The sequence below is a fragment of the Callospermophilus lateralis genome, chromosome 7 (assembly GCF_048772815.1).
Source record: "Callospermophilus lateralis isolate mCalLat2 chromosome 7, mCalLat2.hap1, whole genome shotgun sequence".
Classification (NCBI taxonomy): Eukaryota; Metazoa; Chordata; class Mammalia; order Rodentia; family Sciuridae; genus Callospermophilus; species Callospermophilus lateralis.
In genome coordinates, this window is record NC_135311.1 from 64,434,235 (window position 1) to 64,453,867 (window position 19,633).

A 19,633-nucleotide genomic window follows, 5' to 3' on the forward strand; every position below is an offset into this window, starting at 1 on the left:
GGGCACAGAGCCAAGGCTCTGGCCAACCAGAGCCTCTCTGGAACTCCAGCTCCTGTGGGTCTGGAGATTGGGGACAGGGGCACAGGGCAAAGAGGATCCAAGGCTGCGCTGTTCCTCTGGTTAGAAACAGGCATGAGGCAGTAAGCAGGAGAGGAGCCTGAGCCTGCTGCTCAGGAACCCTGGGCTCCTGGGACAGGAAGGCTAGCAAAACGGGTCCCAGCAGAGGTGAGCCCTCTGCTCAGGTGCCTCTGGGGTTGAGATGCAATGTGGGCCCAGCTCTGGCCACTGCCCTATGATAACTGGAGTGGACTTTGACTACTGGAGAGAAAACACAGGGCCATTCTAGTACGTCCAGATTCCTTCTTTGTCTCCAGTCCATTAGGAAACAGGACTTGAGAACAAAATACACAGAGACACAGGGCAAGAGTGAGTCACTAGAAGTAGGCTGGCTTAAATGCTACATCTTCTATGTACAGCATGAGATGCTATTAATGGGGCGGGAAGGGGAGAGATTGTGATAAATGGACTTGTTTGTGAGCTGTATGCCTTAGTAATTAAAACTGGGAATGGCCTGAGGTCCATCCTCTCTCCCCAAATAGCATCTTTTCTCCCTTCCCTGAACACCACTCACTATTCTCAGGAGCTAGAACTCACGCGGAATTGCCCAGGGTTTCTTTCAACAGCATAAAGGGGTTTTTGCTCCCCCACCCAATTAACATCAAGGTTTATTTGGGGGTTTTTTATGTATCTGGGTACGGCTTCACCATTCTGAGTCAATATAATCCATCCTTGAAAGAAGAGCCTGAGCACTCCCCTGGGCACCCTGGTGCCCTGTAAGCAGTATGTAGATATCACTAACCCTGTCTGCAGTATGCTGGAAGGGAGGTCATTGATGCTTTTGTCCTTTACTGTGACAACCTATCCCCCAGGGCACAGACAGATGGGACTTTACTTTCTTAAGTAATCTGGGCATCACTAACCCCTTTCCATCCAGGAAGATGAGAGCCAGCTGCCCGTCAGATGACAAAGGAAGACGGATATAGGAAAGGTACTCTGTGATCTAGGCAAGTTACTAAGCCTCTCTGAGTCCCTTTACTCACCTATGAAATGGGTCTCTCTACTCAGAGGGGTGGTGGAAGAATGAAGTGAGACTGTATAGGTTGAGTATGGGACAGGGTGCCTGGTACAGAGTGAGTCCTTAAGAACGGCTCTCAGAAGTGTTCCCACTTCCTAGATACCTCATCTGACTGAGACCTCAAGTCCTTCAGTTTTGGGGGGTGGCAGAGACGATGGGGTTGTGTAAGCTCCTTGGAGACTGAACTCCCACATTCCAGACACTCAAGCATAGTTGAGGGGGGCTTTCCAGATTCACAGCAAGACTGACTCTCTCCAGAGCATCCAAAAGAGACATCTAGGGAGTGCGGGGGGGTGCAGTGGGACCATAGGAGTAATGCAAGTACCCTCGCCATCCCCTAACCCCAGAGATGAGGGGATACCAGCAACTCACAGAGGTGGCAAAGGCTGCAAAGATGGTCCCCCCACCTGCAAATGCTAAATCCAGTGATCCCTTGTCACCTGCCCTGTACTCAGCCTACCTCTTCTAGCTCCATTTCTGGGATCAATCCCATTCTATGGATGTACATTTGGAGGTTGTGGGAAGAGGAAGGTATGATCAATGCACTTTAGGAATCTATCAGCAATGCTCGCTGACAGCCTCATCTCCCTGGGTTTCAATCCTTTCCATTTTGTCTGTGGTTGTCTGGTCCAAGCAGTGACCCCCACCTAAATGCAGAATTACAGAGGCGATGGCTCTGGGATGGAGAGAGGGAGGGCTACAGCGAACAGGGGCTCTGACTCCATGCCTGCTCTCTGCATGCATCCCAATGAATCTGGGTCCCTTTACCCTCAGAATTAAAGTAAGAAGCTAAATTGAGCCATCTGCCTATATCTTATGCAGAAATGTGGGACAGTCTTTTTTTTTTTTCACTCTTTCTGGGCAGTTATTTGAAATGTTTGATGCATATCCACATCTTTCCTTTTGTCCTCTCTTCCCAACTACCCCACTGCTTGTCCAACACATTGATATAACATGAAGCAGTTTTCTAACAGGGCAATAATTATCTTTCCGCATTGCGAGCAGCCCCTTCAATGTGGTCACTGGGATGTTGGGCCCTCCCGTGTGGGAGGCTGCCTTTCATTACGCTCCGAATGCCTCTTCTGGGCTCCTGTCTTCAGTCCCAGCTGAGACAGTGCCTCAGAGAACAGGTCTCATTACCAGAGGCACTCTTGATTTTCTGATCACCTCTTTCATTCATCAACCTCAGCCCATGACTTATTACTGCTTACGAGAATCGAATCTACCCCCAGGAGGATAAAAAATATGCTACAATTACAGAAAGTCAAAATGACACACTGTGGACTCTCCAAGTACTTCCAAGGGAGGTTCTGTAGAACCATTTTCAGGAGAAGAATCAGCGTGTGGTCTCCCAAGGTGATTTCTTGGAAAGACAACACATTAGGATATGGACATCCTAGTTCTTTTTTTTTTATTGGTTATTCAAAACATTACAAAACTCTTGACATATCATATTTCAGACATCCTAGTTCTTTCAAAGGAAGATTTGGGCACATCACAGGCCAAATCCCCAAACTAAATACCACCAAGATTCATTTCATGTAATGATGGGGCCCAAATGGCTAGGTTCTTTAGTGTGGGTTTCTTAGTCCAAGGCTCAGAAGGGAACCGGAATTGTGCTCACAGAGCTACTTATGCATATAGGGAACCATTCTGGAGGATGACCCTGAAGTCTCACTTATACACACACACATACACACACACACACACAAGCTGCCATAGGACAGTGAGAAATCCCTTACCATTGATAAAGTTGAACCTCATTGATCTGTAGGTCTCAACATTTCTACTTCTCTCTCAGAGATAGCAGAAGCATCCACAGCTTGCATTTTAAAATATAGATTTGTACCCACAGTGTTACTGAGTAACTCCCTGCCCTGGTCCACCCACCCCTACCCACCCTTGGCTGGTGCTGTATTTTCCTTCTTCAATGGTCTGCATTACTCAGATCTTATTAAAGGCTTATGCTTAGATCAGGTTATTGCCCTTTGGAAAAGAATGGAAAGAAACTGCCAACAACCAGGGAGGATCAGTGGAAATCATTTTAGTGGATGGAACACTGTACTAGGCAGAGCTAAAGACATGGGAGTGGGGAATGGGGGGACGGAGAAGGTTGTCACCCACATCTTCAAGTATCCTAAAGTAATTTGGTGATGACTAAGAATCATGTACAAAGTAAAGCAAAATAGATTTTCACTGGAGAACCTCAGGTTGAGCATGGGCCTCAGACAGGAGCTCTGGCTTTGAGTCCAAGATCACTTATTCACTGGCTGGGGAACCTTCTTTAGTGTGAGGTTTCTTAGTCCAGAGCTCAGAAGGGAGCAATCAGCATCAGGAATTGTGCTCCTGTGGCTCACAGAGCTATTTATGCATATAGGGAACCATTCTGCAGGATGACCCTGAAGTCTCACTTAGAGAGACACACACACACACACACACACACACTGCCATAGGATGGCGAGAAGGCTAAGACCTTCAGTCCAAGGCATTACTTGGCATTGGAACCTAGACTCTCTGGTTTTCACTTGCCTAACTTATAAAATTAGCAAGTTAATTTAAATGAATTGCCTGCAATAATTATTCCACAATTCTGTAATGAATGACAGAATTATAGAAGGTCCTACCCTGCTTTCCCATAAGATGTTGATTTTGCTTCTAGAACTTAAAAAAAAAAAAAGGAATAGAGAAAGTTAACAACCTGTCCTGGATAAGATTTGCTGGTAAAACCTCCTATTTATCTCTTTCTCTATCTACAGTATCTGCAAAGAAAAACACTAGCAATGTGAGGTCATAAACGTGACTCAGGAAAAAAAAATAATGGGTTGGATTTCCTCAAGGTAGAGAAAAGAGAAAAGAAAATCAAAAACAGAATGTATGTACAAAATGAACATAACCTAGGCCCTCCTAGATGCCATCAGAGCCCCCCGCTCCGCCACCAATCTGAGACACCTATACATTCATAAGTTCAAGCCATAATTTTGTGGTTCTGCAGGATATATATAGAAAGGAATCTAACTGAAATTGTAAAGCAAAATTCACTGGAGTCCATGATCATTTCAAACATAGATTATGCAGGATTTTGACTGGGTGAAGGATGGCAGGGAAGAAGAGAGGTTGGTGGTCCCCCAAACCCCAGCATGGGGTGCTAGTTCGAACATGTGGGAGGGGTTTCTCCCTGGCTCTAGAAAGAAACCAAGAAGTTAAGTTCTGAATGCAATCCTGCCAGCCTTGGGGAAATCATGCAGTAGAACTCGAAGGATGAAGCTTCTTTGGGTATAGTTTCCTTTTATTCCAGATCCGTAGGCATGTCTGTCTGAGGCTAGTGAATTAACCTCTTTCAGTCAGCTCACTTTTGCAGCCGTCTTAACCACTGCTTCCTGCACAATTGATTTGAATCAACTGCACAGTCACTGCAATGTCTCATTAAAATTGGTTGAAAACAATGAATTCGAATTTTCTTTTTTTTTTTTTGCTACCTGTGTCTTTGCAGACTAGAACTGTGGGTAAGCTCTTGGTATCTTAGCAGCAGATTCCCCGAAATGAATGTGCATCTGAGTCTTGGGTAGGGTTGGAGGAGGGTGAAAAGGGACAGATATGGAGGCCTTCTCGGCTTGGGACAGGGTGAGAAATTAATATGAAGACAGTGGGCAAGGTGACAAGTGAGGACTGTCAAAGTCTGGATGTTTTTGAACAGTGTGTGCATGGTATGTGTTACATGTTACAGTTTGAAACTCATCTTGCCTGTGCCAGGTGAGCAGAGCTCATTTGTTGAACTAATGCATCCATGTCCGTGTATATGCAAGAATCAGGACAAAATCAAGCCCGTGGGTAAGTCTGGGCAATGCCGCTTGGTTCCATTAGTGTTGGCCATCAACTGCTCCCTCAATGGCTTTCCTCTCTCTGCTATCTTTGCATCTTTCTGTCTTCCTGCAATCCTTCCCCTAATCCCTCCTCTCTAAGCCTTCTCAAATCCTTCCACAATTTCCCAGCTTTCCCTACATGCATTTAAAAAAAAAAAACTCAAGAAAAACACACAAGGCTAAGACCTTCAGTCCAAGGCAATACACTTTTTTTTTATCCTTTCCTTCCAATTACTATATTTGAAGTAAAACAAAAACAAAAACAAAAAAAAAACAAACTGACTGTTTAGATCAATTCACTATAGGGAGCCCACAGTACCTCCAAAAATCAAGTGTTGGCGTGGATTTGACAATTCATCGCCCAAGCACCCAGGAAGAGTTTCCTCACAAATCAGCCAGCACTATGATACTGTTTCTGCAGTTATGTGACCTACAAGGGAAAACAGCTCCTTGGGGTTTGTATTTAATTTCTGGAGGGAGAAAGAGTAAAACAAAGTATTCCCTTGACTTCCTCTAGAAATAAGCAGGGAAATCAAAGATGAAGGACTCTGTTGACGAGTGGACTCCTAATACTTTCACTGTTTCCTGATGATATCCACTGCAGCTTGTCTCCCCACCGCCCTAAGCATCCCTCCCCTGCCCACTTCCCTTCCTCTCTTCCATCCCTGTGCGGCAGTGGGAGGGCCCTGAACATCTCTGACTTTACCAACTGCATCTACAGCATCCTAATAGCTTCCTTGCCCATCTGTTAATTAGCCATCTTAAAAAAAAAAGAAGCCACACAGTCCCTCCCTCAGAATGGTCCTCATCTCCAAGACACTAATGAATCTACTTGGGGTGAGGAGGAAGGAACAAGTTTGGATGAGAGACAAGTAACAAGGAACAGAATGTCAAAAGGGGGCCAGCCTTCTTAGACCATGTCCTGGGCAGAGCCTGTGCCCCTGGAGAATACTGGCAGCCCCCTCTGAGCAGACTGACCCCCACCCTAACCCCTCCCCGAAATCAGTGGGTACCTGCTGTCCATCAGCTCCAGCCCTAGCCTGGGAAGTTTTTTAAAAGGGGAAGGTAGGAGTAGAGATCCTGGAGGAAAACAGAGCTCCAATTGGGAAAGGTAGGCAGTCTACATCCAGAGCTGGGCTCTGTCTCTGGTTCCCATTCAGTCCCTTTCTCTGCCCCAGGGTCCAGCTAGCTGGATCTGATTTGGTACTCATCTGTTAGAATCACTGGTAGTTTCCCCTGCAGACACTGACTTCTCATGCAGAAATATGATTGCAAGGTAATCACTTCTGGAAAAGACAAAATCTGTTCTTCCCTGCAGGGGCCACAGAGATATAAGAAAGTCCTGCTCTAAGGAATACATGTGCCAAGGAGCACCCAGAACACCTAGGCTGAGGCAGATGCTGATCTCTTCTCTCACCCCCTCTAAACTCCCAGCAAAAATCCCTTTCAATGAGGCTGTTCTCATTGAAACTCCCTCATTTAGACTTAGATTTGCTTACCCATGTACCATCTTCAGGGAGGATCACACACCAGAATTACTCTTCTTTTCCTTGCAGTAAGAAAATGTCTTTGTAGAATTATTTCAAATATGCAATTGAACGTACATTCCACTTTTCCCCTGGGTCTCTGACATTGTACATCCCCCTCACCCCCCCCGCCAACATCTCATTTTCCTTGGGGAAAACTCATTATGGTGTCAGTATTTATCTCCTTTTCCTCTCTCGAACCATTTCCCTATCTCCATTCTCCAACAAGACAATCTCAACTCCCATGCCTGTTCACACACACACACACAAACACACACACCCTTGAATGGCAAGCAGTGACCTCTGTGATACAAGCAGAGTAAAAGGAACCCCACACTCTCACCCAGAGTAATGGAGCACTCACCCTGGCATGGCTGGAAGGAAGTGGTGGGGCTGGGATACTGCTGTGCCTGAGCTACCCAGAACTGAAAAATAAGTTTCTTTGGCCTGCCCAAGGTCACCCATGGAGTGTCCTAGATAGATCTCTTATGTCCTGTCCTCCTACTTGCCCACTGCCAACACATAAACAGACAGACATTGCCCCCCTACCCAGCAAGCACCGGTTTCCAAAGCACTAATGGGGTGGGACTGCAGCTGCTGGAATAATTGTTGTGAACTGAATAAAATCAGGAGTGAACTTGAGATGGAAACATTCCATATTTATGCAATGGTCTGGGAACTAAAATTTATGGCCCCTCCCATGGTTACCTCTCTTCCTCAACCCCAGAGAAGACCCGCCCCCAAGGGGTCCCAGTAATTACCCTAGTTTGAGATAAGAGATATCTGTATGGTGAGAAGAGGAGGAACATTAAGTGAGACAGTGACCTCTCCAGGATTGCATGCCAATGCCGGCATTCAAAGATGCTTCCTGCATCTGGGGACACCAACAGCATATCATCACAAGCTGTGATGAACAAACTGTATGAAGGGGCAGGGTCAGGGAAGGGGCCAGCTTTCTCTAAGAGTGCAGAGAACAATAACTCAAGGAAGAGAGGAAAACCAAAGAAAGGTTTGTGGCAATAAACCAGGAAGAGGCCAGAGCCAGGGCAGAGGGTCTGATGAGATGAGCACAGGAAGAAGAGAGAAGAGACAAGTTTCTGAGTCCTGAGGCAGAGGCGGATGGATGAGAAGAACCGACACATCTGCTTCGGGAAGGCACCCGCCTGTGGGCAATTCCTTCTTGGCTTTCCAAGCAGAGCCAAGAGAGAGAATTCTTTACCAGATGAAAGGCAAAGGAAGAAGTGTCTTGCCTTCATTTTGCTCACTATCCCAAGGATCCTCTGCATTTGAAAGTTGGGACTGACCACAGACCATTGCACAAATCTCCGTTTAGTGTCATGCAGTCTAGGCACAGAGAGGATGCTGAGTAAATTTGCACTACCTGAGAGATAAAGTGCGTGAGGAAGAAAGGGCAGGGGCAACCTGGGGGCGATGAAAGAGAGTTACAAACGTATGACCCTTCAGAGACCCCAACCCCCAATTCCAGTACTCAAGTTTCAAATACCCATATTTAGTGGATTTGACTCCATAAAACCTGCCAGGGAGTTATCATCTTTTCTCATACCCACAGTAATAATAACAAATAACAACAACAATAATAGATCAGCTCTTTAAGCATGACATAAAAAATTTCTATCTGCCTTCCTCTGTCTTCAGCAAAGTAAGGGTGATTAATGTCCACAATGATTAATGTCCACAGTGACATGTTCTTGGGTAATTACAGCTCTATATGCCATTTCTTTTGACACAGGTCTGATTTATTTTCCACCTCTTTGTTGTGCTTTTGCTTTAATAAAAGAAAAGAATGCTGAAAGAAATTGAGCCCTTAAAGCATTCATTGAATCCATCTGCCATTTAGTCAGTATTCAAACAATAAGTGAGCTTAAAACAGAGGGGAAAAAAATCAATCTTCCTATTTGAAATAAGATCTGTGCTCATAGGAATATCTTTGTGTGTATGTGGGGGGATATTTCTATTTAATTTAAAGATATATATTTAAAAACATTAATTACATAAAAAGTTTACCATTAGAATAATTAAAATTGTATGGGGATGCTAGAAGCTAAAGAATTAAAATATTCCTATGAGAAGGAAACCAAACAGTAGGCTAGAGCGCCCTCTTTCTTCTCTTTGAAGAAATTCACGAAAGCTCATCTCCCAGGAAGGAGAAGTCACGGAGCCAACAGCTTAGCAATGCCACTCATGCTCTCAGAAGCATTACAGTATATCAACTGTTCATTATTTATAAGTGATTTTACAGGTAGAAAACACAGAACTTTCAAAAATAGAAATACTCATAAAGCCATTTCAAACTGCTCCAGCCATTTTTTCTTTAAATCTTTTGTTTTGCAATAAAATTCTAACCCATTTTGTCCTTGGATGTGGATGAGGTAGAAGCCATAAGACCACTGTTAAAAATTAATATTATCTGGATTAATATGCATTGTTTATTAAAGATGAAATATTTCCAAACTCACTAAAACATTACCATAACCATTCAAGTACCCCCTCATAATATAACCAGTACATAAACTGTGAACAATTAGACTTCTTATTACTGTCAACTTCCTATCCATAATACACGTTTTACTGTCTTGCTCTTGTGGCATGTGAGATAATCAGAGCAGAGGCCTGTACCTCATCAATCTCTAGGAACAAAACAGCTGGATCACAAGCCACATCGCACACTAACACACAGTCAGGCCTCTGCTGTGCAGTTTCCTCATTCCCAGATCCAACCAACCAAATATGGAAAAAATTTTTTTAAATTCCATCTCTATTGAACATCTATAAACTTTTTCCTTTTCATTATCCCCACACATTACAGCACAATGATTATTTGCATAGGAATTACAATGTAGCATGTATTAAAAGTACTTAAGAGGTAAAGCACATAGGAAGATATGTGTAGGTTAAATGCAAATCCTGTGTCATTTTATATGAGGAACTTGAACAAATTTTGATATTCATAATGGAGGGGAGGGACTCTTGAATATCAAGGGATGACTGTATTAGCATACTTTTCCTGTTCTTGTGGCTTGTGAAAGGGGTGAACTTATAATCATCAAAGTTATAAGTAGATTATAATTACTAATGTCCAAGACATCACCTTTTTATTTTCTTTATCAGTTGTAGGATTGTTGGCTATCTTGTACTGTTGAAGATCTATTATTTCTTTCATTTCATAGTTATCACCTTTTCTTTTGCATACAATCACTGCCAAATCAAATAAGAAGATGTGCCTGTGAAAGAAAAAGAGAGATTGACTGATGGATGTTTAATAGTTTAGAAGCACATGTATGAACTTTTTCCTGGTAAAATGTAAGTATACCAACCAACCATTTTTCCTTTGGATTAGACAGCAAGGTGTTTCACATTGAAAAAAAGGAGAGATGTGACTTACTAAAAATGTCATGTACCCAGGCACTATCCTTTACCACATGAATGCCCTACATGCATCTCAGTTCCTTCATTAAAAAAAAAATGAGCAAAATGATAATAAGAGAAATATACAGATTGCAGAGTTATTGAAAGGACCCATTGAGATTAGCCATAAAGCTTGTTCATGGGCAATTGCTTTTTTTGATTATTTAACAGCTAAAAATTCCAGAAACTATTATTGAGAAGGGTATCAGTGAACTTATGCTAAGGTACTAGTAATCAGTCAGAATGCCCTGAGAAGAGTTCACCTCTCTCACAAGCAGGGCTCAATTCAAGTCTTCAGAACCCCTGCTGGGTGAATCATCATTTCACTGGGGAGCAAACAGATTTAGAGTTGCTAGATAATTTGCACCAGGAAGGTGCACAGCAAGATTCACATCCAGCTCTAATGTCAGAACCCAGGCTTTTACCCTTTACGTTGTTCTTCATGATTTAATGAACTTACTGAAGCACAAATAGATGGTGTATGAGCAAAATGCAAAATAGAGAAGTTATGGTTAAATTTCCATGTCAATTTCTCTTATTTCTTATTAAAAATGATGTAATGGGAGAGGGGAAACATTGTAATCCTATCACCCAATATCAGTATTTGTGTTTTTGTAAACTTTGGTGATTAACATGTATATTTGTTAACACAGTGATGATGACAATGATACTTTTACAAAGCTCTAATGCTGTGATTACTTTTAAAGTCTGTGGTTTAAAGGATGTGAGGCTCCTGAGAACTACCTGTAGAGCCCAGGTATCAAGGTGAAAGCAAGAGCTGATGCTGCCCCCTGCTGGCTGGCTTCATATTCTCCAAAGAGCCCAGAAAATAACCACAAAAGCATCATTGGGACACTCACATATACAATTAAGGACTCCATGCTTTAAATATATGACAAATTTCCCTCAAGAAAAACATAATTTCATGGTACTCTATCTTCCCTTAAGGCCATTTTCTGTTATTTTGAGTCATTTTTGAATGAATACCCTAAAGACCAATTATGTTTTTCTGGTAGTTACTTATGTTACTTCATCTTTATTCATCTCTATTATCATTTCTAGGCACTGATCTTTCATATTTTTAATTTTTTTCCTTAATAACTCAGACACATAACAGATTCTAGGACAAAAAGTATAATACCTATATAAAAAAAAATTTAGGAACCATGGGTTGATCTGTCCCTTTTTCTTCTATTCTTCTCCTCCTTCATCCTCGAAAATTTGTTTTAAGGATTTCTCCATCTTCTGATACTAATTACTGACTTTGAGAATAAGCATTGCTCTTCTCACCTTTCTTGCTTTGTATGCTTGTCCAGAGTGGTTATTCGAATTTCACCATCTCCCTGGGGTCTTCCAAAGAGCAAAACTGGCTGGTTCTAGAATATAAAATGTATATGTCTGAATTCTTCATAATCACACAAAAACAGAAACAAACATTAGCAAAGACATTTCCCCAAGAAAAATATCTTATTATGTTACAAATGTTATCAATTTACATATTTTAGCATACTTAAAAAGCTCAAGACTATAAGACACACTATTAAAAATAGTCTGTCCTTTATAATGGGGGAATATGTTAATTAATTTTACTTAAAAAGGAATAATCTTAAAGTAATCTTAAAAGTTAGATAGATATCAAAAGAGAAATAACTATAAGAACATAAATCACAAGAAAATTCTAGCAACTAATGCTTGCTAAGTATCTACTGTGTGCCAACCACTATAACACACATAGGGCAGCATGACCTAGACTCTGCCCTCAGGGACTGTACTCCCCAGTGGGGGCACAATATTCACAGATGCAAAGAGGATAAACGCACCACTTCCCTAAAGGAAGAGTACAAGGAAGGGATCTAACTTGGTCAAGAGAGTCAGGACTGACTTTCTTGAGCTAAGATTTCAAAGATGAAAAGTTTTGACTTAATGATTAAAAATAATGAGCTATTTCTCCAGAGGCAGGGTAAATTATTCTTTTAAAAAGTAATTATGAGTACTTACTGTACTTGCCAACTGAAAAAATAATTGACTGAATATTATCACTAACACCTGGAGATTCCATTGTAATAAAGAGCATAAGCGTATGATTAACAGTTACAAGGAAAGTAGAAAAATAAATATTCAGTATCAAAATCTCAATGATGTTTTTTGCAGAAATTGAAAATTCCATTCTAAAATCCATATGGAATCTTAAGTGACCCTGAAAAAGAATAAGGCTAGATATTTCACACTTCTGATTATAAAACTTTTTCCAAAGCTACAATAATCAAAACAATGTGGTACTAACAGAAAGACAGACGCATGGACCAACAGAATAGTAGAGAGCTCAGAAATAAACTTTCAGATAGCCAAAATTATTTTTGACAAGGGCACCAAAAATATTCATTGGTGAAAGGACAAATGGTAGTGGGAAAACTGGATATCAATATGCACATGCAAAATAGTATAGTTGAACCCATACTTTAAATCATATATAAAGATGAACTCAAAATGAATCAAAGACCCAAAGTAAGGGATAAAACTATAAAAAGTCTTCGAAAATTGAGAAAAAGCTTTATAACAGTAGATTTGGCAGTGATTTTTTTGGATATGATACCAAATGTAAACAACAAAAGACTGATAAATTGGATTTCATCAAAATTTAAAACTTTTTTGCATTAAGGATACTATAAACAAAATGAAAAGTCAACCCACAGAAGAAAGTATTTGTGAATTGTTTTTCAGATAAGAGATTGATGTGTGGATATACACAAAGAACACCTACAAACTCAATGACAAAACGAAGCAATCTAATGATCCAAGCATTTGAATGAACCTGCCTCCAAAGAAGATGGACAAATGACAAAAAAACACATGAAAAAAATGTTCTGCCTCATTAATCATTTGGAAAATGCAAAGTGGAACCACAATAAACTATCACTGCACACCCAATGGGATGTCTGTCATTTATGCACATATCACACATATACATACATGTGTGTAGATGTGTATGTGTGTGTGTGTGTTTATGTATGTGATTTTTTTAACCCCTCCTGCCCCCCCCCAAGAAAAACAAATACAAAATTAACAAATGCTGTCAAGGATGAGGAGAAACTCAAACCCTTGTGCATTGCTAGTAGAAATGTAAAATGGTGTAGATTCTGTGAAAAAATGCTATGAAAATTAAATATAAAATTACCATAGAATCGAGAAACTCTAATTCTGGGTATGCAAACAGAAGAAGTGACAGCAGGCATTGGAATAGATCCTGGTACACCCATGTACAGCAGTTTTATTCATGATAAATGAAAGGTGGAAGTGACCCAAATGTTCATCAATGAGACTCATAGATAAATAAAACATGGGGTATACACATCCTATATCATCAGCCTTAAAGGAACAAACTTTTTTTAAGAAGAAAATTTTGACACATGCTACAATATGGATAAACCCTAAAAACATTATGCTGAGGAAAATAAACCAACATCAAAGGACAAATATTATACAATTCCATTTATCTGAGGTACCCAAAGCAGTCAAACTTATAGAGACAGAAATTAGAGTACTGGTTGTGGGGGCTGGTGGGAGGGCGAACTGGGAGTTTGGGGTTAATGGTAGAGTGTTTCAATTTTGCAAGATGAAGAGAGTTCTGGAGATGGATGGTGGTGATGGTTGCCCAACATGATAAATGTATTTAATGCCAAAGAAGTGTATACTTAAATGGTTAAGATGGTAATTTAATGTTATATTTTATTATATTTTATATGCAGCTATCCAGGCAACATGCTGCAGAATTCCAAAGAGAACAGAATAATGGGAGAACAGGGAAAGGGATTTTTTTTTTTTTTTTTTTTTTTTTTTTTTAAGATTGGGCTTTCAAGGAATTTGATGGGGAGAGCCATGGTAGGCTCTGAGAAGATTATGATCAAAGGCAGAACCATGCAAATGCAGGGCAAACTGGAGATTCTAAGGTTAAACACAGCACAAGACCTATAATATGGGAAATATGTGGGCAATTATCTGAGTTTAGGAAAATAAGTTTAAGTCCAGATCAACTGAGGGCCTTAAATGTCTGCTAAGGAATGTTGATTGAACATTGAAAGCAACAGAAAATCTTTACAAGTTTGGCAAAGAGGGAGAACTGAGAAATCCACATTTTGGAACAGTAACTATGTAAAGACTCCTGGGATTGGGTAGGAGGTAAATGGTGTCCCCAAATGGGTAGATTCAAGATGTTTTGGAGAAGGAAGCAATAAAATTACTCTTCTAAAACTAGTATTTTATATCTATTCTCTATTTGCACTGTCCTCCAGGTTAATCCAGGCCTCCCTTCTCTTGGGAAACCACTTTTAACAGCTTGCTGACCGGGCTACCAGTACAAAGGGTCCTCTTGAAATGAAAATCACTACCAGACAGAAACCTAGCACCAGCTTCCCCTGGCTGTCATTGTGAAATCTCAACTCAGCCTTGGCCTAGGGCTGTGCTGTGCTGTTTCCAGCCCCCCTGGTCACCCCACAGAGGGCCACTCTTAATTTACTTTGGATTTCCAACCACCCCTACCCTTTATCACTTGCCCACCTCTGAGTATCTGAGTTGCTAAGGTTTCTGCCTAGGTAGATCTCCCCCCAGATCCTCCTGTGGCTGCTCATCATCTTTCAGGTCCCAGTTCAAGTGGCAGATGACTCCAAAGGATTAAGGAAGAACTCCCCTTAGTTCCCTCTGCTACAGCACCCAGCTCAAAACACGTCAGGCCATTTTTAAACCCTCTCTGACTGCTTCCTCAATCAGGATACCCCTTGTTCATGGTGATAGTCATGCCCTGAGCAAGGTAGAGTCTGGCACACAGTGGTCACCCAGAAAATATATGTAAAATGAGCAAGTGAGCTGCTATCAGCTGTGACTATGCGTGGGCATAAAGAGCAAAGAAAACAGTGGATTTCAATGCTTGGAATTCAGACTGCTGGAACAGAAAGTCCCCGGATAAAGAGGAGTAACAGGAGTAGCAGGTGACTCCAGATATCTATGAACTGCCAAACAGAGGAAGGGGGGGCGTGTGCAGGGAGCAGGACTCCAACAGCAGAAACTTCAAGGTAAATTATCTTTTCGTCTTCAACTGCAGCTCTTAAAAGTCCCCAAACTGGGGGGTGAGGGGAAGCTGGATGGAAGGATAATTACATACCAAATTTTCTATAGATAGCTGAAACTGTTTAATTACACGAAGGGTCTCATTATCTCTTTTTACTTCATTCACATATTGTGCCAAGTCCTAAAGAATGAAGACAAGAAGGCACACTAAGATTAGAGGAGAGATGCAAACCACTTTGAAAGAAAACACATCATTAATTCCATTAGGGGTAAATGTAACCACCATTACTCTGCAATGACAATAAAATGAAGACCCAATCAATCAAAGCTGCATCTCAAAGGCAATTGTGAAATGTCAGGACAACTGGAAGACTGAAGAGTTGTCATTTACCACGCCCCAGAGAAGAGTCAGGATGCTGCTGCCTTAAAAAATCCAAATAAACAAAATATGCTGCTATGCAGAGCAACCCAAAAGAAACTAGGTCAGAAGAATGTCAATTCCGAGCACTGTAATGCCTGACCTTGACAGAATTATATTTTTACTCAGGTTAGAACAAGGGCAACAGTGAAGGATTTGCAGGGAGAAAAAAAAAAAGTAACTAAAAGTTATACAGTGAACCTAAGGGAGACTATTTTCTGCAACCAGTTAATGTCTTGTTAGTTCCTGAGAGCATCCAGTCAAGCAGGCTGGCTCAATTTTAAAGAGTTAATAAAGAAGAAATAAAGGAGAGCTGAGGAACTAAACAGAACAACAACAACAAAAATGAAACAAAGTGAATAAAAAATACTAGCCATGTTTCTCCATGTGCCTTCACCTATTTTAAAATGGTTTTTCTTATATTTGAGGAAACATTAGCTAATCTCCCCATACTGTAACCAGCTATTTTTATTTCATGTGCTCCAGATTTTCCTGTTTTGTGAGCTCTTTCTCTTTTTTCTCTCCCCTCTTAAATTCATCTGCAACAGTAGGAACCAACCCTCAAAAAGCAGTTCCTGACTTTGTTCTCAACAGAAATCTGACTTTTCTTACGATGTAGGCATATACAGCTTCTTCAAAGATAGGAAACTTGGTAGAATCTTTTTTGTAATAATAATTGTGATATTTCCTGATAGTGGAACTAAAAGGAATGAAACATCAAAGCTGACACTGAAACTAGTACAGAGACACAGATGAGTAGCTATACATATTTCTGAGCAGTCCTGTCACATTCTCATTTTGTTTTTAAGAACAAATATTTGCTTGTTTTAAATGAGGGGCAGATATTATTTCCTTCAAAGACATTGATTCAGCATAATGTGGAAATTAGGATTTTATATAGTTCCAATACGTTAAAAAATCTGCTTTTATCTACCTGTATTTCTTAAATTTCAGACTTAATTGAAAACAAAAGCCCAAACTTGAAATTCACTTGTAAAGTTCACCGGCATCCAATAGAGTAAACCTGGTTGATCCTGTCATCTGAGGAAAATGAGCCACAATGGTGTTCCTGAAGCTCACAGTTGACCTGATGTTTACACAAGCCAACAGTTTTCTATTAGCAACCATAAAAGAACACGAAACAAAAACCATTATATCAAGGCACTCTGGCAGTTATGAAAGTTAGCAAACTTCAAAAGTTATTTTAATACATCTCTTGATGTTATACGTTCTTTCCTACATCAAATCCATGCAAGTCTATCTATTTTGGTAGACAAATAAATGCATATTATAATGTATTAGCATATCATATGTACATGTTAGTAGTCTTAATACTATTGTTTAAAAATTATAAACAAGTGACAGATACATTTGCTTTACCTTCATAGCATCAAGAGCCAGTTTCAGATTCGCTTTCTCAATGGGATCAGTGGTATGTTTGACAAGTTCCTATTTGGAAGAAATGGTTTAATACATCAAATCAAAAAGAAATTTTTTTAAAAAAATAAACCATTATTATCATTATTCTCTCCATAATGTGATACATTTTATGTAATGAGGCTTTATTTTCACAAAAAATTTCCAACTGCAAAAGACCGGGTAGACATCAAAAGAGCAGGAAACATGCTTGGATACATCTTCTTTTCAAAGACCAAACTGAATTCTATACCCTGCCACCAGATGCTGCTTCCCCAACATTATGCAAGAGTTCCTAATGGCTAATTTCATTGACACCTTTTTACTCACTATCATACATGGATTCTCCCTAGCTGCTGGTTTTGAGGACCACATCTCCCTTCATTTCACAGACATCAACATGTTCTGTTTATTGTTACTGCTGATACCATTTTCATAAATCCTCCATTTCTGCCAATTCCCCAGTCCTCAGTTTCTTTTTTTGTTAACTGTATCTTAGAAAGTTATTGCTCCCTGGATCTTTACCCAAGGTCCCCCTCATTCTTATTTTACACTATTATGGTTTGGATGTGAGGGGTCTCCCAAAAGTTCACACGTGGATAAAGCAAGAGTGTTCAGAGAGGAAATCTCTGGGTTATGAGCGCCTAACCCAATCACTGAATTAATCACCTGATGGGATTGAGTGGTAACTGAAGGCAGGTGGGGTGTGGCTGGAGGAGGTAGAGCACTGGGGGTGTGGCTCTGGGGCATATATTTGTATCTGGCAAGTGAAGTCTCTCTCTCTCTCTGTTTCCCGATCATCATATAAGTTGCTTCCCTCTCCCACACTCTTCCTCCATGATGTTCAGCCTCTCCTGGAGCCCCTAGGGAATGAAGTTGGCTATCTATGGATTTAGACTTCTGAAATCGTGAGTCCCCAAATAAACTTTCCTCCTCTACAGTTGTTCTGGTTCAGTGTTTTAGCCACAGCAGTGAAAAAGCTGACTATAACATACACAATCTACAATTCTATCTCAATCACAGTCAGACTGTCAACATCTCCTATTGAGGTTCACTCTCAAATACATACTCTCAACCCAGAACTCAAGCCTGAGTCCCAGACTCACATCCATCTAAACAGTTCTAACTGAACAGATTACAGGTACCTCAAATCCAACATGCCCTGCATGGAACCCACCCTTACCCAGAACCCTATTCTTGTTCCTGCGTTTGTTATTATTGAATAATGGCATCCTCATCCATGTAATCACATAGACCCAACCTAGAATGTGTCCCAGACTCCTTCTGTGCCTCTGTCCATGTCTTACTGATGTTAGCTTTGACCCTTCCCTGGAAACCATCCTCCCTGCCACTCCCCTGCCCTTTCTCAAATGGGTAAGTAGAATGGGGCTCTGACCTATCTACTGATTTGTAGTCTCTCCAAGGACCATCAATTCCCTCCCTTGGCCTCAGAGTTAGGACCCCAGGAGATCACATTTCCACCCTATTTAGCCTTCTATGATGCCCCACAAGTGCTTTGATTGTCACTCAGACCTCCAGTCAGACTCCATGGTCTCCATCCTGCACACCTCCTTCAACTTCTCTCCCTTCACTTCCAAACAACCCATATTCTATTCATACTCAATTAACTGTAATTCTCAAAATATGTTCTGATACTTAATCCCAAAAGAATTATTATTTTCTCTCTTTCAAAAGCTCTTCCTCTCTGATCCACCTGTCCAACTCTTACTCTTCCTTCAAGGCCCAACTCAACAATCACTCCTCTGGGAAGCTGGTCTCTACCGAGCTCCCTGGTCTTCTCAGGCATAATAATCTGTATGTCTATCATACTGTGTTCCTGGGCAGATCACATTTCATGCTTTCCTTCTAAAGGGTGAGCTTATCAGTGCATAGGACCTGTCATGTCATAAGTGCCTGATGCTGTGTCTGGCACAGGGAACCACACAAAAATCTTTTATTAATTCAATGCCAGTAGTGCTTCAGCTTATATACAGAGAATCTGCTCAGTATAAAAATGTGTCAAAATTCTATCCCTTTATTTCCATTTTTACTCTATTAAATAAAAATCTATATATTACACAAAACAAAACCTATCATAATTATTTTGGGGTGATACAAAGGATTGAACCCAAGGGCAGTAAAGCAGGGAACCACATCCCAAGCCCTTTTATACATTTACTTAGAAACAGGGTTTCTAAGCATCTTATGGCCTTTCTAAGTTGCTGAGGCTGGCTTTGAACTCATGATCCTTTTGTTTCAGTCTCCTGAGCCACTGGGATTACAGTCATGTGCCACCATGCCCAGCCAAACTTTTCATAATTTAAAAGTTGATCATGGAACTAAATATACACTTAAAAATTTAAATATAAAGCAAACGAAGAGAAACTAAGGAGAGAAGTTTACTGGATTTCAAAAAAGTATAATTTCATAGTTCTATAAGTCTGGGTAAAACCATATAAGGACCAAAATAGATAATGCTTTAAAATTGAACCTTCTAAATTCTTCAATCAATATTTGACTACACCAAAGTTACAAAATAAATTATCTTATTCTAGACAAGTTTTTAGTTCCATGATGCTTTGGAAACTGATTGCCTGAGTATTCCTTATTATTTTTTCATAAAATCCAATTTGAATAAGTTGCTTTGAGTTTAGGTCTCATAAATGTTTTAATGCATTTTTAAGGAATAATCAAGGTTTGAATTTTTCTGATTTCTCAGTAGAACAAAAATAGAGATGACTAATAATTTTGTGGCTACAGTTCAAGAAATTTAATATACAAGATGTACAAA

General features: G+C 40.4%; 1 protein-coding gene across 1 annotated transcript in view; it reads right to left on the minus strand.

Annotated features, from left to right (window-relative positions):
• The window catches only part of LOC143404358 (rho GTPase-activating protein 29-like), a 93,113-nt gene extending 74,443 nt beyond the window's left edge, over positions 1-18,670 (minus strand). Inside the window, exons 1-5 of the mRNA XM_076862547.1 lie at positions 18,572-18,670; positions 16,807-16,875; positions 15,103-15,189; positions 11,238-11,323; positions 9,631-9,763 (exon numbers count right to left, since the gene is read on the minus strand). Of these exons, the coding sequence (XP_076718662.1) occupies positions 9,631-9,763; positions 11,238-11,323; positions 15,103-15,189; positions 16,807-16,875; positions 18,572-18,670 (474 nt within the window). The remainder of the gene's footprint in view (positions 1-9,630; positions 9,764-11,237; positions 11,324-15,102; positions 15,190-16,806; positions 16,876-18,571) is intronic.
• Positions 18,671-19,633: the final 963 nt, after the last annotated feature.